This window comes from Nesoenas mayeri (genome assembly GCF_963082525.1).
Source record: "Nesoenas mayeri genome assembly, chromosome: 1".
Classification (NCBI taxonomy): domain Eukaryota; kingdom Metazoa; phylum Chordata; class Aves; order Columbiformes; family Columbidae; genus Nesoenas; species Nesoenas mayeri.
Window position 1 is genome coordinate 11,547,767 of NC_137541.1, and position 21,668 is coordinate 11,569,434.

Below are 21,668 nucleotides of genomic sequence, written 5' to 3' on the forward strand. Positions count from 1 at the left end.
AATTCTTCACTTGTGTTTGAGAAAAAGGTGAAGATGAGAAGGGAGGGGATAAAAGAGGGTATAAAAGTCAGGTGAAGTTGTTGCAAGAATGATTGCAATGAGGTTATGAGAACTAGAGGGAAGAAAATATAGATTAAGAGCAATAGAGAATGATGTGATGAAAAAATGGCAGAAAAATGTAATGGTAACTTTCAGAATAAGAGGTGAATCCTAAAGAAAGGGAATAACTGATACAAACAAACAAACCTGAGAAAAAAGAAGACTAGAAGAAAAGTACCTTAGAGAAGGGTAAATGCAAACGGCAAAGCCCTGGAATATGAGATGTGCCCTTCAACAGTCATTAGTCATCCTCCTTTCCCCTGTTTCCAGCCCATTCTGATTTGGGGATCCCATAGCTCTACTGGCACTCAGGAGAGTACAGCTCCAGGGGCAATCACAGTATCACATTCTGCTATGTGTTTAAAAGCTTTCTCTGCTCGGATCTTCTGTGAGTTCTTTTGCAGAGTGTGAAGATCATTAAATGCAGGAGATACAACAAAGGGGGTACTCTGGGAAGTTGTCAATCTGGTCTCACAGCTCTGTCTCCAATCTCTGCCTGCAGGGATCTTTTACAAAGTGCAAAGCACAGGGAACCAGTGGGCTTCCCATTTCTGCACCTGACACCTGGAAGAAACCACTATAGTCCTTAACAAGTGAAAATAAGCGTGACTAGCAAGCTGAGTCTGCCCTTAAGATTTTTACCATTAAAAGCTGCAAGTGGAAAAGGACTTTAAGCACAGCTGAAGCACACAAGAAGTTGTAGTCCCTTAGTATGAGCTGAAATTCAATTATAATCAGATTTAATAAGGTTATAGCACTCTTGGAACTAACAAAGTATTGAGCAAATAAGAATTTACAAAACAACTTTTATGAAGTTAAGCCACAAATAAGTCTTTGATCTGTACAAACTTTTATAATACTGATAATGCTGCTTATTATAGCTTAATATTGGCCCTTGGCTATGGGGTTGTGATTTAGCCTGAGCCACATAGATTTGAAGATACTTCTGAAGTGTTGAATAAAAAATAGTTTCTTACAGAGTGTTCTATTGACAAATCCTTCCTGCAAAACATACTTTACTTTCTTATAATAGCATGTGGACTGTGTTATCCTTGATGATGGTGGATTTCTTTTGATGTCAAATCGGGATGAATATACACAACAGGTATGTATATTTTTAATTACAGTACATGAAAAACAATAAGCAGAAGTTCTAAGAGAAAAGCAAACAAACAAACAAAAAGAAAATAATCTTTCTTTGGTTTATACGTATCATGCCCATCAGAGTTGAAATGAGCAGGTCAGAAACCAAAAGACATTTCTGAATCACAAAAAAATTACTATATCAGAAATTCCAGGTTTTTTGTTAATCTTTTTCACAGTCTTATTTACGGTTTAAGACACCAGATCTCTACCAAGTTATAGTCTTTGTGCTCTGCCCTTAGGCTGGGAGGCTGTTAATGGGCCTATAGTGGTGTGGGTGAGCAGGATGGCATGCACGCACCTTTCTTGTATTCTTCTTGCTCTTCACCAAGCAGGGCAATCTCATTGATAGAGCATTTAACAATTGCTGTCTAACTGGAGTTCTCCAACCAAGCTTTTGGGAGAGAAATAGGCAAATAAAGAAATAACTACATAAGCAGGCCAACCGGATGATCTGTGTAGTGGAAAAAATAATGGGTGGTAGAAAATCAGAATTGCTCACTTTTTAATGAGAAAAATACTTGGAAATACTTTAATTTATCTCTGTGTATTCTCCCTCATCAGATTGGAAGATTCTTTGGTGAAATTGATCCTGGCCTGATGCGAAACCTGATTAACATGTCCCTGTATGCCTTTAACAAGTCGTATGACTATCAGTCAGTCTGCGATCCTGAAGAAGAACCAAAGCAAGGAGCTGGACTTCGTTCTGCTTATGTGGTCAGTAGTCCCTTGTGAGGTGACTAACATTCCCTTAAAAGTCTGCAAGTGTTTATACAAAAAACATAATCTTTGTTGTTTTTTGGTTTTGTTTTGTTTTGTTTTTTTCCCAGCCTACGATAACAGATATTTTGCATCTAGGATGGTGGGCTTCAGCAGCTGCCTGGTAAGTACAAATGTGTAGGAAAACTGTACATCCAAAGCAGAATTATTCAGTAGATTGAGACTGTTCAGTCTTCCCACACACAGACACAAAAAATCCAACCAAATAAAAATAATCTGCTCTGAATCCTTTGCTTCTGCAGTTTCTCATGGTGAAAATTCTTAGCTATCTCTTCAAACTTCTTGGAAAATCCAATGTTCTGTCAGCAGTTGAATTCAAACCTTCTCTTGCCACGTTTGTGACTGTGTGTTCTGATTCTACAAAATCAGCTTCAGGAAGTCAAGTTGCGTTATTGGTCTAAGTCTGACTGGCAGGTATGAAGGCTTAGGTGAAATTGTTACATTTATAATTATTAATCACTTATTTCCTTATTTCAGGATATCATCTTTCCCTTTTTCTAGCAAGAAGTGTTAAGAAAATCAAAGTTTGCTTTTCAGTGAATTATCTTACAAAAACGAATGAAGTTTCTCTATTATAAAATACAAAGAAGTCTTGCTTCAGACCGCAGGATAACCAATATGTTACCTGATGGCACAGTTCAATTAAAGGTTCTCATGACAATTATTGTTAGTTCTTTCAAACGGAATGTGAAAAACTCTACTAAACTATTTCACAGAATCACAGAATGTTTGTGGTTGGAAGATACCTCTGGATATCATCTAGTCCAACTCCGCTGCTAAAGCAGCTACAAGGAAGCAAATATATATAAAGCATTTTGGATAATTCTATAGTTGTTTACCCTGCATTTTCTATAGCTAACGGGAAAAGTCTGAATAGTAGGACTGTTGTGGAATTTTTGGACTGACCTTTAGAGAGGTGGGATTGTACCAGTGATTAGGTTTATCTTACACAATCAGAAAACTGGGTACATTTTAAAACGAAGGATCCATTTAGGAGCTTTCTCTTCTTTTGACTTTGGCTTGTGCATTGTTAATAATAGCCACAGAAATAATTCTACCTGCTTCGGAGCTGTGTAGATAGACACCTCTATGAGCTACTTATCCCAGCACCAGGTTGGGCTAAGTAATTGGGACTGATGTGATACTCCTGCATTGGTGTGAACTGCACCCTTGGAGACTGCCTGTTCCTCTTTCTAAAGTTTCGTGATGCTTATTTTTGTATAATACTTATCAAACTGGAGTAAATGACTGACTTCATGAAGCTAAGAGTTAAATTATATAGCAGCTGAACAAATATATAGTAATTTTCTCACGGATAGTGCTATGAAGATTGTATGTTGGTTTTTGTTGGTGGTTACATTTTGTTAACAGCAAAAGCAAAATCTTGGTTTTCTGGGACAACAGCAAACCTCAAAAACTGGAGATGGGCAATAATCCAGAAAAGAAACTCGAGCTCTTCTCAAGCAGAGAAACTTTAGTTTATCACTGTTCCAATCAAACTCAGTGGTCTGGACTCAATTTAGACCTGAGGTTTATTTTGTGTGATGTTTAACTTGAAAGCACCACATGAAAGTACTTTCTGTGGACATGTTTTTAATGGAATCTAGGTCAGGAGGAGGCAGAGAAGGCCATTAAGCAAACAGAGTGAAAAGGGCTGACTGAAAATGGTTTCAGAGAGGCACCTGGCAAAAGCAAACATAGAGAAATATGAGAGAAACCAGGTTATTAAAGAAAGCTATAGTGTTTCAGGCAATGATGTAGAATAAAGGTGTGAGTGATAATTTTCAAAATTTTTATAGGATACATCAGCATGTAGTAAAGAGGGTACGTATCATTTCTCCTTCACGCTATTTTAACGCAGATTTTACGGTTTTCCAATGCTGCCTTTTTCACTCAGTTCCCTGTAAATTCTGTTGAATCCTCATGAAGGATTGCTATTTTCTGTCAGCAAATTGCGTCACTGTTGAATGGCATCAGGTCTTTTCTCATCCGTGACAATCAACTGAAGGCACAAAGCTGTGGAAGTGAATCCAGAGCTCCTTCAGGCAATAGTGCCACTGGGAAGGTGACAGGCAGATTCAGTTTCTTTACACATGGATCATGCTGGATAAAGAGAAAAAGAAAAAATCTTGGAGGCTTAATGAAGTTATACAGTCCCCTCTCTCTGCAGATCAAGTGTTAGTGCAGAATGATGAGGAGGGATCAGGACATATTTGTAGGTAGAAGCAAAACTAAATATATCATGATAGGTAACTATAAATTATGAAAGTTTAAGCAGAAGCAGGGAGTCAAGGAACCAAACTGTTGAGATTTCTGTTTTGACAGGTTGGTAGAGGAGAAGGAGGCTATGTATGTGGCAAGCTAGTATTTACTTCAAGTAAATAAAATAGAAAATAAAAAAAAAATCATGAAGGAAGAAAAATACTTTGAAATAAATGGAGCTCTTTAATCCTAAGTGTTTTGGCAGCATCTAGGGGGAAAATATATCCCATACCTCAAGAGGAGAAACAGAGATGATTTTAAAATTCAACATTACAATAATATTTTTATAATATACTTGTAATATTCCAGTGTTCACGTCCTTAGTAATTTAATGAGCCTTAATCAGTGTAAAATATCTAATTCAGGAGCATTTTTCCCGAGTGTGTTCAAAAGGAGTTCTGGTTGCTTTAAGTGCGAGAGGAATGCCAAGATGCCTTGTTTGCCACCCACAGAGATATAAAAGGAGGACGTGGAAGGCATGATATAAGTTGTGGGCACAAATGGTAGCAAGTGTGAAAGAAAACCTGGGAGAAAATGTGGAAAGAAAACCACAGTCAACCTGTAAGGTTTAAAGCAACACAGATTTAATAACTGACAAAAGCATAATAAGTCGTGATGATTCTGTTAATTACTCAAGTAGTTTTTAAGGCTCCATTAAATAAAAGATGGCAAAAAGGCTTTAACAAATGTGTATTTTCTTTCTGTGTTCAGGTCTATCTTACAACAGCTGTTTTTGAGCTTCACTTTTCCACGTTTTCTTGAGGCAGGTAAGTCAAGAGAATGTTAAAGAGTGACCTTTGAGTGAAATAGAAGGTGAGAATCTCAGCTGGGGGCCATATTTGGATCTCCCAATTGCATCTGTGACTTAAAAATGTCATCTATCTATCTATCTACCTACCTACCTACCTATCTATCTATCTGTTTATTTATTTATGGTTGTGTTGGTTTTTTTTTCTTTATATCAGCTGATATGGAAGACGATGATTTTGGTGCTGCCCTGCCGAAAACAAGCTGTATCACTGAGCAAACTCAGTATTTCTTTGAAAATGATGATAAATCTTTTGGTGGGATTGTAGACTGTATAAACTGCTCCAGGTAAATTTTCTTCAATATAAATAATAATTTTTAGGTATGTGTTTATCTTGCAAACTATGATTGCACTATTATTAGAACAAAAATGTATTTTTGATTAATTGCACTAAACTTACATAAGGAAAACAGAGAAGTATATAGACAGTAAAATGATAAAATGCATTCCTTTTATATTTTTAAATTGATTTTAATTTAAAAATTAAATAACGGTAGAAATATTTTAGACAAATTTTTGGTTTATAGTCTGTATATGCTCCATGAAAATTGTGTTTCTATCTCTGTTACAATTTGTTTTCTTTTAATTTATTGCATAAACTTAAAGATGTTCTGCAATATTCAGAAGGAGATTATTTTCTTTAATCTGGTTATGTACTGGAACTTCTGATGGTCAGTAAGATTATGCAACTGATCAAATTTACCTCCTAGTCAATACTGCTCATGATGTAAGAGCTATAGGTCAGATTAAGCAAACCATGCTGTTTTGCTTTGTCCGTAAAAGAACTGGTCTTCCAGGTCTATGTGTCTATTCAAGATTATATTTAATGCTATATTAAAAAAATTAGATACTTCAGAATCAAAGTAATTTGGACCTAATTCTGTGTTTCATACAAAAGCCTGCTGGGCTGAAAGTTTACATGCATTAGGAGTTTCTGAAAATGTCTTAGAAATTAAGATTAACAGTCAGATTAAAACTCCTTGAAGACAGTATTTCAAGTCAGGAAAGAAAAATAGGGGACATTGGAAAATGGTGAATATAGCCAAACCACCCAGCCACGGTTCCCCACTTCCAACCTTCCTCCTCCAGGTTCCTGTGATGTGTTTGTGCAGAGAACTCATTCAGCTGTTGTTTTTTGTTTGGTTGGTTGAGTTGGGGGTTTTGTTTGTTTGTTTGTTGGGGTTGTTTGTTTTGATTTTTGTTGTTGTCGTTTCTTTGTTTGCTTGTTTTGGGTGGGGCTCTTTTGCTTTGGTTTTTCATTCTGGAGAATATTTGGAAGAGTTCTTTAGGTCAGTTTTCTGAAAGACTACAGAAATTCTTTTGCTAGTATTGCAAAAATAGTGCTATTGTGTGGGAATGAGTATGAAACGACAACCTAAGCTGGTTAAAACCAGATACGTAATCACAACACCAGTTATTTAATTAACAGGTATTTTGCCATCTATGAAATTTCAGAAATAATCAAATCAATTCACACCTAAGTAATATAACTCTACTTACATACAATGGTAACCACTTATATGGAAAGACTTGCTTGTTATTTTATATGTGTATGAGAATGTATTTGGAATCCACTACAAGCAATAAACCTGTTAGATTGTCCTGAATTTACCTCTCTTTAACAAGCAAAATATATTTTATTAATGAATAAGAAATATTAAGATTTTTTCCTCGTTTTTTTTTTGTTTTTTTTTTTTAAGATCTGTCTGCCTTTCCAGTACATTTAAATTGTACATGAAAATTATGCTTGAAAAATCCTGTAATATCCTTACCTTTAGGATCTAAGGCATGAAGTGTAGTATCTATAGCTTAAAGATATATTGTTGCATATTCAATTATTTATAAATAGAAAATGACCCTACTAGTTTAAAGGTCTTTTATATAATTGTATGTACATAGAAACATATGTATTTGTTACATATCAAATGCACAGCACACATACCCTAAACCCCTTTCTCTTCCTTCTGACAGACAGGTTTATGTGTTGGGTTTTTGTTTGTTTGTTTTTGTGAATGAGGGTTTTCTGAGTGTTGTTAGGAGAGGAATTGATGCTGAACTGATTTTATTTCTCAGTAGACCTACTGTTATAGTGGCACAGAGCTAGCTATTAACTCAATTAAAGTCATTTTGTGTTCTTTTCCATTTTTCCACTAACAAGTCTAGTTCAAAGGGGGAACCATGGAAATGCTGAAAAGATTACAAAATTAGTTATAAATGTTTCTTGCTGTTTATTAATGGAAAAGATAAACAGTAGCAGGCAGACTGAATCTGGAATGTTGAATAACTTTTATTCCAATACTGTGTGTCCTTCTCAAATACAGATTTCTTTGTCTCATTTAAACATAGGTTTTTCTTGGCTTTTTTTCTAGACTTTATCATGCAGAGAAAATTTCAAACACGAATCTAGTATTCATTATAAGTGACAGCCAACTACTGTGCCGCTCGTGTGACCCAAAGCCACTGATGCAAGCGGAGAAGCCGGGTATCCTTTGAAATCATGTTATTTAGTAGTGTGGATTGATTTTTGGCTATGATATACTGGAATACATCGAGGAAAAATGGTCTGTTTATTTGCATATTAGTAACATGGTTGCCACTGGAGTACTTGAAGCAGCAGATATTTGTGGATGATATCACAAATCATCTGAGGCAACAGCTGCTGAGGTAGAGAGCAAAGCTGTTATTTGTGAAGACCCAAACAAAAATGGACTCTCGGGAACTTAATGAAGTTTCCAAAAGGCAGACACAAAGTCTTGGATCCAGGGCAGAATAATGACACACAGCTGGACAGACTGGAGGCTGAGTGACTAGAAACAGCTTTGAAGAAAAGGACTTGATGATCATGATGGACAAGAAGTTCACCATCAGTTGGCATGTACCTTACCACAAAGAAAGCCAGTCATGTCCTGACCTATGTTAGCAAGAGTGTAGTCAGCAGGTTGGGAGAACTAATCCACCTCATCTTTTCAGCACTGATGAGACCACATCTGGAGTGACATGCATAGCAAAGGGTCACCAGGGCAGTTGGCATCTGGAGCTCAGGACATGCAAGGGGAGCCTGAGAAGACCTGGCATTGTTTAGCCATTGGAAAAGGCAAGGGTATGTCTGCCTAGAGAAATAACAAAAGATGGCAACACTAAGATAAATAGTGTTTGACCATGAAACATTAGGGTCCTGCTCTGATGCCCACAACGCTGAGTCAAGGTGATTGAGGCACTTTAGCATGTGCTAAGTGCCAATGAGAACTGCTTACTCCTTGTGGAAACTACTTCAGTCAACAAATACTGGGTTTATCCAGCTGCTGCCCTAGAATCTCTTGAGAGCTGGCTGGAGGCATAGGTGACATGCATGCTAAGCAGAGTCCTTGCAACACATGCAGTAAAATTGAAAGAATGTGGAAGTTTGTTCTCATTTAAATCACCTTAATGCCAATCTCTGTGCCCCTAGCCTGTTCACTCCAGTAGATACATGTAGGTAAAGGCGGTGGAAATACAATAAATCAAACATACACATATTCTAGGCCAGGATAAATTCACCTCAATTTTTCTCTGCTCTACATGCTTGAGGGTGGTTTTCCAGAGATGGTGAAACAAGTCCTAATTTGGATTATTATGATGGAATATGGAAAACAATTAGTAATACTTTTGTCCATGTCAGGAGGTTAGTTGAAACAGCCTCTCCCATTCCTGAAAAAAAAGCAGATGGTTGTAGAGATGACTATGTTTCTTTGGCACAAGCAATGCGTTCATTGCCACACTAATAAAACTGGAATTCCGTCTACGCTTGGGCTGAAAAGGAAGTTGCATTGGGGTGGAAGCAATATCCATATCATCACAGAACTATGTAAACACAGCTTAATATTCTAATGGGCTCCAGTCCATGACAGTTTGATTAACTGTTGCCACTGTCTGAATTTATGGACAGCATTTGCTATAGAAAATGAAGCACATTTGATGGGAAATGGGCACCTGACTTGCATTTCCCTATGGGACTCAGACCTTCTAGAAAGCAGTAACCAAACTCAAGTGGCAGCCAGAACAGCTGGGTGGGCTTATATTGACTAAATGAACTATTTTATTTTTGTTCCAGCTATGCAGTACTAAGCTATTCTCTCTTTTCTATAACTAAGGTACATTGTGAAATGCAGATGTAGCGTAACATCACACGAGCAAGCAGAATGACCTTTGGGTGCTATTCAGATGGTTATTATTAGACTCTGCTTCCTTCTGGCTGGTACAGCTTTGCTTGTGCACATGGTCTTTTAGAATATTTCTAAGTTTCAGATTCCCTTTCAGCTGGGCCCCAGCAGAGGAAAGGGGAGGTGAATTTGATAACATCTGAATGAAGACAGATGTAGATCTTCAGAACGAAATTCCTCATCCTTTTGCCTTTTCTTCTGTTGGGCATCTCGGCTCATTGCAATGAAGCTGCTGTAGTTTTCCACAGTAGTGCATGAGTAGGATTGCTTCAAGCAGCAGTTAGACCTACTAAGATAAGTTTTGGTGCTCAGTCTTTTAAAACACTGTAGCTTAGCTTTAGTGTGTGTACTACCAACAATGGAATAAAAAAAGCTTAATGTACTGATTGATAGTATAAGCAAGTTTCAACAGAAGATGGTTTTGCAGTTTACCATTTTCAAGTATGTCATGATGACTTGTGTCCTTTGTCAGCCTCTGGCAAATGGGAAGTATACTATTTACACTCAAATATCAGTAAGTACAGATTCCAGAGACAGAAGCTAAAGCACTACCTCACATTTGCAGTTAGCTAATTAATAGCACGTCACTGCTCCCATTTCTGTTCCGCTCTTAGTTTTGGCAGCATTTTATCTGTCTCCATCACTGACATGCAAATGGGATGGAATTAGGTTTTCTGTCATGTATTATCAAAGTCTACACTGGGTTGATCTTGTGTATGATAACTGGGATAACAGAGGTGTACACATAATAAAACCAGTAGTTTTTATAGGCCTTCACTTCAGCCTATATATAGCATTACTTTTCCAACCAGATTTCCTCACTTTTACTGTATATCTTCATTTTAGCAGAATAATTCAATGGTAACGTATCTTGTAACCAATCAGCACTCTTGAAAGCTTACCACTGTATAAATTATTTTCTTTAATATTTATGCAATGGTAATAAAAGCAATACAGAAAATCTAAAAAAAAAACCCTTCAGCTTCTATTTTTATTTTATTTACTGTTCTGGAAGTACTGGTTCTAAAATTCATGCAGGATGCTTATTTTCTTGCTTAAAGCAATGTAGAAAATAAAAGGTGTGTGTGTGTGGAATTTTATTTTGCTTTGTCTGAAGGGCTGGTTTGGTTTGGTTTGGTTTAATTTAAACAAGGAACTGTGACTATTGATGTTTATTTCAGTACTATCTGAATTAGCATAAAACTTCTCTTCTGCCATGAAAGCAAAAACAGAATGTTAATCCTGCTAATGTACAACGCATGGAAAACATTTGTGCTCCTTAACCAGAGAAACAGATGAAGGGCCGAACCCTTGTGAAATGGTCAAACAACCTAGATACAGAAAAGGTCCTGATGTCTGTTTTGATGAAGCCAAACAGGTAAAATTGAACATGTAAAACTTTAGGATGCTCTTTAAAAACAAATGTAGAGCTATTTTAGAAAAGCAGTGAAAACTATGTTTAAATGTACCGTGGTGCCTGGTAACCTACCTTTCACTAAACATACTGTTCATTCTAGACCACAGCCACTCTATTTCAAGTATCCCATGATTAGCCTAAAATTAACAGCTGCTTTCTTATCTGCCTTTCCTATAACCATTGCACTTTCACACATGATTCGAACTAAAACAACAAAAAAATTACGAGAATAAAACTGATGATCTCTGTACGGTGCTGCGAAATTTAGCTATTCTGTGGCTTTCACAGATAGATTAGATTCCTGTCTTAGTGGTATTTTTAGATTAGTGTTTTTAAATATTCCTTAAGGTGTTGTTAAATGATTAAAAATATTATATTGGGTTTAGGGTGTTGTTCCTCTTAGAAATTCTGCAAATATATATTGACCTTAAGTCAAAATTTTAACAGTCACAAAAGTGCATTTCTTTACTGAAATCAACAAAACCATGCTCTTTAGTACTCCTTCTATTGTGTACCTTACAGTTTTGAAGGAGGAAATCTTATAACTGTGCCACATATATAAATTATTTTGAATACATGCTCTGTCTTACTTTCCAAAATACCGTGTGAAAGAGAATATGTTGAATTCAAATTCTTCAGAATAAATTTCAAGATGAAAAGTACTGAACAGGGAAGTACCTGCCAATATATAAAATAAATATTTTAAATAAATATTTTAAAAATACATTTGTGATGCCTCATTCCACTTCTGGAAAGGAAAGATTGTGCAAAACTAGTGCATTTGTTGGCTATAACTGCTGTATTCCAAGTTTTGTTCCAGCATATTCTTTGCTTTTCTTTTATTGAGAGTTGTAGTGTTAAAGTCCAGACAATTGGTATTCAGTGCATATTCCCAGTAACCAAATTTTCTTTTAGAACGTAAGTCTTCTTACTGGCCAGTAAAAGTTAAACAAACTGCAAAGCCATCCAACAGCTGTTTGGCCATTGTAGATATTCCAAGTCCTCCTGATAGAATTGTGTGTGAAAGTACAACTCTTGCTCACTAGCTTGATGTGCCAGTCAGTGTGTAACTCATGTGTTTTGTAACAGTGGATTGTTTTGGTTAAGTTTATTTGCAAAATTTGCTGTGAATCTCTTGCTCTTGGGTGGATGCTTTCACATTAACTCTGCTAACTGCCAGCAATCTGCATGATATCTCATCTTGTATGTCTTTTTTTCTGTGTTTTCTTTCCTTTCCTCTACTTGCTACTTTGCCCGTTATTAATAGGATCAGCCTATATGCACCACGAGTCGTGCCTCTGCCATGATGTCCGCTCCTATCTTCATTTTTCTGCAAGTTTTCATGTGGTGTGGATGGTCAGTTACTTTCTCTAATTTTTTGTTTTGTTCTTGGCGTAAAAAATTAGCAGACTTTTTTTTTTTTACTTACTAAACATACAAAAGAAAACAGAATGAAATGAGTCCCAAAAGTAACAATCTGGAGCAAACTATTATTGCAATATTATGGGAAATTAAATATGAAAAAAACAAACAAACAAACAAACAAAAAAACAAACCACAAAACAACCTGTCTAGAACCTTATAAATCAGAATTACAGAACACAAAGACTTCTCCCAGAGCAAATACAAAGACACAGGAACCTGTTGGGTTTATTGGGTCGGCTCTTTGAGATTGCACGTGAACCGATGGAGTGAGTGTCATTCCCTTCAAAACATTTTTCCCCTGTCCCTGTTAAAATGAAACAGAAGAAGAAAGTTTTCTGCCCAAAACCAAACAAAGATACAAAGTAATTAGAAGATAACTATAATATCTGTGAAAATGAAGCTGTACTTAAGGATAGCAGAGATGAGTGCTTTGTGTAAGGGTAATAGGAATGTTGCGATTGAGAGGAATCAGGATCACTGCATTCAAAGTAATGTAAATGTAAATGACGGAAGGTAATAGTGTGTATCAGTTTGGTTAAACTATGAATTGAGTAAAATAATGTTTTTATTTCTTTATTTTTTTCCAACTTAAACATATTCTTAATTACATCAGAAGAATTTATTTATTTTTTCCTTCTAATGAAATACACGGATACAGAAAGTCCTGCATGCTGACCTAATGCAGGCTCTGGGGTTCCTACCAAAAGCCTTGCCAATTTAGACTGTGTTGCATTTAATGGTGTGAGAGTGTGCACTGCTGTGCTAGTGACATGTACACAAGAAAACTACTGGTCTAATGAAAATAAAATTCATGACTTTGTGCACTGGAGGGATTTCTGATCAATATTAGTGCTCAGAAAACCACTAGAGGGAGATACTAACATATCTATCAAAGTAAAGCCAATTGAGAGGTAGAAACAGAAATTTAGAGGTAATTTTTCAGAGTTAGCATAGTAAAATGTTGAAAATTGTAACAGTTTAGAACACTCATTTTCTCAATAATTTATATTGTCTTTGTACTTGGAGGAAGGTTCAATTAATATCACTCAAGCATTAGTGAAAAAAGTCTTGAAGTTCTGTTTAACAGCTGTATTTAAGTAATTTCAAAGTTTTTTATTCTGTATTTTAATGATCTAATTTCTAGCCAACCTAGGAACTTGCCCAGCCATGGCTGAATGTTGTAAGGAAGGGTGAAAGTCCCTTCCCCTAAGCCAATGGTATTTCACATTAAAATCTAGATTAGCATCTCATGTTCTTACTCATGCAATTTGCTCTCCAAGTAACCTTACTTTAATTAAAAAGCTACTGTCCAATGTATGTAAAGTAGCAGAAACTCACCTTGAGCTAAATTCTCTGTGTCCAAAATGGTTTTTCTGTGCAAGAAAGCAAGCCAAAGTACTGGGAAAGCCCAGAAATCCAATGTTAGCTGATAGACTTTTGGCAGCAGAAAGTTAAAAAGGTAATTTTATTCATCCACCCTGTTTTTAATAACTCTGTGATTTTGGAAATGGGTTCTCACTGGTCATTAATCTGTGTAGTTTTATTAAAATCACTGAAGCCAACACAGATATAAACCAGCTGATATCAGGTTCAATAACAGTAGCTTTTTTTTTTTTCCTTATCAAGGGTAACAGAATAGTCTTTATCACCTGCTTGAACAGGTTGCTCTTACTTTGTATGTGCACACTGGTTTTGTATGCCAAGCCTGAAGATAAAGTGAACTCTACAAGTTTTTAGTCTCTTCTGGCAATGTCTTGTTTCTATCAGCTCCCAAGGAAGTCAAGGGGAGCTTTGAGGATGATGAGCAGCCCAGACAGCTCTATACATCATGATGGGATCGACCATATCCCTGATCTATATGTGTGTTAGCTGGACAGCTTTGACAGCCCTATGTAGTAGTCCAGATAAAGGAGGGTAACACAGAATTTATGAAAGACCAGGCATTGGAACTTGGAATGACTCTTGAGTAGCAACAAAGTTGTTCTCCATGCAATATGAAACATTTAAAATATATGCTTATAAAAGTTTAATTTTGAGGTAAACGGTTAATACCAGAGGACAGATCAGAAACTCTTTGACAGATGTTGTTGTTTTATCCTCCTTCTCATCGCTATAGCACGAGTTCTGAGAAATTATTAAGTTTTCAAGACAAAGTTTTAGTACATTAAATAGTTACAGTGTACTAAAAGACAAACAAGTATGTATATAGACTTAGACCTGTATATGTATGTATATGTATTTATATTTCCACGTGTGTCTTTAAAATTCTGGACTGGCACTGCCTCCAAGGAAATTCTGATGTATAGCATTAAATATGTGGATTTCATATTTAACAATGAATATATAGTTTTATGAAAGCAATTATTTCCATTCTCTAAGTACAGAATAATTTTCACAGTGTATAATGATGTAAAATAACCCTCTCTAGAGTTATCAGTGTAAGGCATGACTTGAAGAAGATGACAGTTATATTTGACACTTCTCTACCTCAAGCATGCAAGAAGATTTGACATTTGACTTATTAATGCAAGAAATTTCTGATACACTTCTGATGAAATGAAACTAGATAAATGAGATTTTTTTTTTCAATTTGTTTTCCAATTCTTTCTCTCTTCGATGAAAAATGATATGCATAATATTATTTTGAAGAAAACAAAGATAGGGCATCCACAATTGCTCAGTTGGTTATTGAAGTTTTCTGTGTGACTAATGTAGTAGTGACTAGTGTAATGAGCTGGAAAATTTCAGGGAAACTGCTTAAAAAATAGTTCAGTGTCTAATTGCCCCGGCAGAGGTAAAGATAAGGTGAAGATAAGATAATATGAAGCTATGTAATTTGCTATAAGAAATTTTACAAGAAATCTTAGAAATAACATTTTGAGGAAATAGGTGATAAGTTTTATTAAATAGGGGAAGTGTTTTCATGAAAGACATTTGAAGATCATTCAAAACTGGTGTTTTGCTCCATCTGGTTCCAAATTAATAGTGGAATACTACTCATTGCCATAAAACTGTTGTTTTCATGAATTTATGTAAATCAGCATGTAATCAGACTTTCTCCTTCCCTTTTTTTTTTTTACATTTTTTTGTAATTTTCATAACACTTAAAGCATACAAGAAAATTATAATGTGCAATGTTGGGAAGGAAAAAGTAATTTAAATAGCATTTACTCTACCTTCCTTACTACTGCTATTTTTATCTTGGCTTAGGACACAGAAGAATAACTGATGCCAGAGAGAATATTTAGAAATTGTTCTTGGCAGAACTGTTGGTTTACCACTGTAAATTGGTCTACAAACCTCAGAAATTCAATGTGACTTTGATCAATATGAGGTTAAGTTCTCACCAGCCTCAAAATATGTGCATAAACCTTGTATACTTTTGCCTAGTGCACTTTAACTATGTCATTCATAGTAAGAAGGTGCCTCTTCTGTGTGAGGCTTCCAAGATATTCTCCATTGTGATGAAGTTGTGAATTCTTTAAAAACTGCTCTGTGTAGTCTTAGAGAGCAAAAGGTATTAAAATACTTATTTTGACTCCAATAGGAATATTACATAGTGTAACTGTTGGATGGGAAAGCAGTGTCTGCAAATCGTGATTAAGTTAAAAAAAGAAACTCAAAAAGCAAATAGAAATGGGCAACAGATTTTTTTTTTTTTCAAGTCCATATAATGGTAGGATTAATTCCTCAACATAATTTAGCCAATATTTGTTCTAATTCAGAGTCAACATGAAAGCTGAATACTGTACAATTCTGTATGTAGCAGTCCATCTACTCTGTATCCATACTGGCTGCTATTTTCTCGGTAATGACGTTTTCACCTTCTTATTATGCACAATCAAGACCTTCAATTTACTTCTCACTTATTCTCCAGATGTCTCCCCTTTGTCAGAAAATTTAAAACCCTGTGTTTACTTTAAAGTATTTATTCAAAGATAACTCTTCTAAATAATTTCAGTGATAAGTATCTTAAATACCAAGAGGTAACACTGAATACTGTTCATTGAATTCATGTGAGATTAAACCTTTACTCATAATTCTGTTTCTGATAGTACTCACTGTGAGGAAGAAGCAACAGGGTTATTTTTAGGTACTTTGAATAGAAATAAAACTCCATGACAAGACACAATGCAGATGCAAAAAGTGACAGAGCCAAACTAAATAAAGCAGAAAGTTCAGTGCGTTTCCAAATCTTAGCATCCTACTCCAAATGTGGTGCAGCAGAGTTCACTGATGACTTTACTTGTTGATCGGAAACCCTGGGAATTTTGACCTTAGCTAAAATTATAGAACTAAATTATAAAGTTACCAGGTGGCAAATACGTGTCTGGAAATAGACAGTATTGACAAAGAGCAACAGGTAACATCAGCTATTTGCCTTAAGACAGAATGATTTTTTTTTTTCTTCTTTGCTTTCTAAAGAACTTGGATACGTGGGTTTTTGGGGTTTTATTTACACCCAAGTTTCTTAAAGATACTGTTGGTGAATACTATCATTCCTGTTGACTCACTGAGTCTAATTTGTCTGCTTTATCAGATTTTCCGTATGTTTATTCCAAACTGATCTGGTTGCTCTGACATCTCTACTTTAAAGAATGCATTGTGTGGTGGCAATCTCATTAAAGACTTAACCCCTCAAAAGGGACACAAGAACTAACCAAAGTACTCTGCTCTGCCCTGTAATCACCAAGTTCCCTCTTTATGACTCTGTTATCAAACAGTCACCCCAACTCCATATTTATCTTTGTGTTTTTGATTTATTCAAAGCTTTCTACTATCGTTTTTAGTATATTTTGAAGGGAGATAATAAAAAAAAAAATCTTTATCATCCCTCCTAATTTCCTGTTTATATCTAATCTGCAATTTTTATGTGCTTTCATGTTCTTGCCCTTTTGAGTAAACTTGATTTCTTAAATACTGCCCTTTTCCCTAAGGCAGTGTGCTCAATTTCCCAACTGATTCATGCAGGGGTGGTTCTTTGGGGTTTTAGGTTTCTTGAGGTTGTTGGTTTGGTTTGAGTTGGATTTTCTTTTGCTCTCTACTAATAATTTTTAAGAGACCCCCATGTAGCACTAAAGATTTAAATACTTTGTTACAAAAGACAGTAATTTATCACATCAAAAAACATGATCTCTACGTCTCTTTTTGATAAGGCATCAATCCAGTCTATATGTGGCCTCTCTAATCTCAAATAACATTTCATAATTGATATAGTCACTTTAACCAGGTGGTAAGGAGTGCAATGTTAGTATTAAATTTTTATTATTAGACTCTGAAATTTCTTACCCACAAAGATTCCATCACACTTTCCTTTTCCTGTAATACTTTCATTCTCCTACACTTTGTATTATTCTTTACATACTAGCCTTCTGCTGCATGTCCTGCACTACCATTCTTAACAAGGTTGGTTACTTAACAATACACTGGTTTACTGGTTATTCTCCTTCCACCAGTTTTCTGATATGTATATAGAAGGGGGCTGGTTAGTAGGTCGAGAGAGGTTCTCCTCCCCCTCTACTCTGCCCTGGTGAGACCACACCTGGAGTATTGTGTCCAGTTCTGGGCCCCTCAGTTCAAGAGGGACAGGGAACTGCTGGAGAGAGTCCAGCGCAGGGCAACCAAGATGATGAAGGGAGTGGAGCATCTCCCTTATGAGGAAAGGCTGAGGGAGCTGGGTCTCTTTAGCTTGGAGAAGAGGAGACTGAGGGGTGACCTTATTAACGTTTACAAATATATAAAGGGATGATGGAGCCAGGCTCTTCTCAGTGACAGCCAACGGACAAGGGATAATGGGTTCAAACTGGAACACAAGAGGTTCCACTTAAATTTGAGAAGAAACTACTTCTCAGTGAGGGTCACAGACACTGGAACAGGCTGCCCACTGGGGTTGTGGAGTCTCCTTCTCTGGAGACATTTAAAACCCACCTGGACACCTTCCTGTGTAGCCTCATCTGGGTGTTCCTGCTCCGGCAGGGGGATTGGGCTAGATTATCTTTTGGGGTCCCTTCCAATCCTGTGATTCTGTGATTACTTTGGAATGGTTCATAGATGACCTCTCTTCATCCACTCATCTTAATTTAATGTTCCTAGCATTGGTGTAGAATTACTTGAAAGTTTTGCTTAAGGATAGCCCAGTAAATTAGAGGTGTTTTAATGACCCTTATTTATTCTGATAGTACTTTTTATCCCCAACAACCCCCAGCCTTTTCTGAGGTACTTAGAATATTAGTTACATCTGCCTCAGTGGCATGTCAGTTTGAACTAGGAGCTGTTCCATGCTCATTGGCTTTCTTCTGCTTTCTGTTCTAAAACCTTGTTAATTTCTCTGCCAGCAGCCAAGCTCTGTTTCTGTTAGGGCACAGTTGGTCCTTCTCTGCACATTTTCCTCCTGTTCAAGAAGTTTCCACAGTTCCCAATACACCTGAGTTCCTTCCCTCCTTCACAGTTGACTTGTCCTTGGAGGTCTGGCATCTCTTGGAAAATGGAAAGTGTCTTTTTATGTTCTGGGTACAGGATAAAATGAAAACAAATGGAAGACCTAATATTTTGAGCACTCAGAGCTACATATGAATCTTAGACTCAGTGGACAGAGTAGTGCAGGGGATGACTGGATCATGTCCCTGGAGTTGTAGAAAGCTAAGCATAGATTGTATCAGTCCTGAGAAACAAGAGGTGTAAAGATGCTACACACTCTAGAATGGGTATCAAATATAGAACTAATTAATAAGTCCAAGATATGAAAGGTATTTTGCATTATTGTCCAAGTGGGACCAAATAACAGCAATTAATGGTAAAAAGGAATGGGAAAAAGAGGTGTGAGTGCTGTGTGGTGTAATGGATAGGTAGGTCCACTGAATCATGACAGAGCAGTGCAACTCAGAGCGAGCCCTCAGTTTGGAGGGTGACTTCTCTACAGACTGCATCAAACATGTACAAAAAGCCAATGGACAACTTGGTTCTCATACTTGAATACACCATCAGAGATGGAGAAAGGCTTTTCCTTCTCTTTCATCATATCCTCACCTGCAGAGCATACTCATTTTAATGTGTGATTATGTTGATGAAGTGGACAAGAACATATTCTGGTATTTGCTATCTTATCTTGAAATGTTATCTGTTCTGCCATCTTCCCTTGCAATAAAGTGATATTCAAAGTCTCTAAATTTATGTAATTTTAAGGAATATAGGTGTGGTTTGCTGGGGCCTCCCAAATATATTCATTAGGATTTCTTGTTTAATTATGTAAGTATCCTGTCTAGTTCATAATTGACTGCAGTAAGCTTGTTAAAATTGAATTCTCTTATGTCTATAGTTAATATAATAATGCCACTCTTTGTACCAAAAATCAGACAAGCATCCAGGAATTATTTTGCTGTATTTTTTTAGGCAAGATAATATATATAAGACCAAAAAGATTGCCTCAAGGATAGTTCAAAATGCTGAAGACCAAAACGTAGATTACTTCTCAGGAAACTGAATGGTAATTCATGTTAAATGATCTCTTCTTTTCTTGTCAACAGGAAGATTCGGCTGACTGCGGTGGTGTCTCTGGTCTGAGTCCATCACTGTGGTCTATGGTAGGAATTCAATTGGTCCTGCTTTGGCTGTTATCTGGCAGCAGACACTGCCAGTTATGACCTTGCTAAACCAAAATCTGCGTAACTTAATCAAGACCCGGCCAAAACAATAGCCTCAGTTTCGTTTTAAAAAAGGTCAGCTATTCAGACAGTGGCAGAACAGCAGCGCTTGTGTCTGGTTATCACTTGTTGTAAGACTCATAAAGGCACCCACAGTGGCTGCATGTTGGAGTGTCGGATCATTAAACGTGTGTGAGTGCTGCATCATCTATGCCACCCAAACAGAACTCTGTATGTGCTTCACTGGGGAAACTAAGATTATTCTTTTTCTTTTTTTCATTTTTTTGTTGTTGTAATCTTGATGACTTCATGTAAAAGGGCTCCCCTGACAATAGCTTATGTATATGATTTTCTTTTCTTTGAAGCTTTGGATATCTTGAAGATTTATATTCTTTTACATGAACAGTTATTTTAAAAAAAAAAAAAAAAAAGAAAAAGAAAAAAGAAAAAGTACTCTCCAATATACATTACTAATACCATGATGGCGGCTTTCAACATCAGTTTTATCCAAACTAGTTGAGTAAAACGAAAATATTGACTAGTCTTCATCAGAAGCTCAGCATGATTGAAATGCTTTATGATGAGTGCTTTATTCTTCCAAAATGAATTATGTAGCCAGTCAAGTTTTGATCGGTTAATAACAGGAGGGACGGAAGGAAGGAAAGAAGGAAGGAAGGAAGGAAGGAAGGAAACTTATATTTTTAAAAATATAAAGGTGCTTGAAAGTTTAACTGAAAAGTGATTCTCATCTTAAACTTGGTGTCAACTTATGTCAGAAAATGTCACTTTCAATGTAATATTCAACTCCTTTTCACAATGCAGTTATGCATAAAGCTAGTCAAATCCTTCAAAGGCTCAAACAAAAATGCTTGTGAATAAAAAATGTCTTTGTGATATTTGAACGTTGGTTTCCAAGGGTATTTTGCATGATGATGAAGCTATGTTATTGTTTTTCAGTTTGTTTTCTTTGATGGTAGAATATAGTCCATTGAAAAGGTAACTGAGTGATTCTTTTATTGTGTGAGAAACTGATCATTGCAATGTATTGCAATCAAATGATATTAAATTATATTATGAAACAGAGCTCTGAATATACTGTGCAATGAAAAAGCTGAGAAAATAGGGTAAATTTAGCTATTGTAACAAAAGGGTTGAGTTGGCTTTTTTACAGAATAGTGATCTCACATGAAAAACCTATGTACAGATATTTTAAGTATATAAAATCAGATCTAACACATTTATTTTTGGAAGTATATGTTCTCTAAGGTTCATATCAGGTTCTCCCTTTGTTTCCTTCATAAAAAAAGACCTTAATATTAAAACTTGTGCTGTTGCTATTTATTATTGAAAATAGCATATTTAACAGCAAAATGTCCTGGTTGCTGAGATTAGGATAACTCTAAACAAATGGGGAGCCTTGAATCTATATGTATGCACATTGATACTTGATTGTGAATAATAATTTTAGAAGTTGTTTTTATACAACCTCATTGATGATACAGATTGGTGCAGTAAATTACAATATTACAGTGTAGCATAGTGTTGATGCAAAATAGGATTTGCGCTTTTTTTCTAGTTTTCAGAACTAAACAGTATTGCAAGACAGCTAAACCAATGAATGTGCAACTCTGCTGGTATTGTACAATTCTGCTAACAACTGCAATATGCAAATATTAACATGGCACAATACACTAGCTCTTTAAAAGAAAAAAAAAAAAGAAAATGCAAAGCATTGGTATGTATATGCTGGCAATTGATTGATGTAATTTTGATCATGTCAAAAGCTTAAAGAAATAATTGGGCATGCATTAATATCCTATGAAAACTGAAGAAGCTACTCAAAGCCATGGCATGGCCTAAAAGATCAGTTGTCTACTATAGCTGTACCCATGGCT

General features: G+C 36.1%; 1 protein-coding gene across 8 annotated transcripts in view; it reads left to right on the forward strand.

The window, feature by feature from the left end:
- The window catches only part of CACNA2D1 (calcium voltage-gated channel auxiliary subunit alpha2delta 1), a gene marked incomplete at its 5' end in the record, with an annotated part of 394,641 nt that extends 374,122 nt beyond the window's left edge, over window positions 1-20,519 (forward strand). For 5 of the 8 annotated variants that reach the window (XM_080363990.1, XM_080363991.1, XM_080363992.1 and 2 more), the window contains 8 exons: window positions 1,133-1,204; window positions 1,807-1,959; window positions 2,073-2,125; window positions 4,996-5,051; window positions 5,250-5,379; window positions 7,462-7,574; window positions 10,587-10,669; window positions 19,657-20,519. In XM_080363990.1, coding sequence (XP_080220116.1) covers window positions 1,133-1,204; window positions 1,807-1,959; window positions 2,073-2,125; window positions 4,996-5,051; window positions 5,250-5,379; window positions 7,462-7,574; window positions 10,587-10,669; window positions 19,657-19,773 — 777 coding nt within the window. In that variant the 3' untranslated portion in view covers window positions 19,774-20,519. Of the gene's footprint in view, window positions 1-1,132; window positions 1,205-1,806; window positions 1,960-2,072; window positions 2,126-4,995; window positions 5,052-5,249; window positions 5,380-7,461; window positions 7,575-10,586; window positions 10,670-11,975; window positions 12,477-19,656 lie in introns of those variants that run through there. The other 3 variants (XM_080363987.1, XM_080363988.1, XM_080363989.1) reach the window with 1 other exon arrangement.
- Between the last annotated feature and the right edge of the window lie 1,149 nt (window positions 20,520-21,668).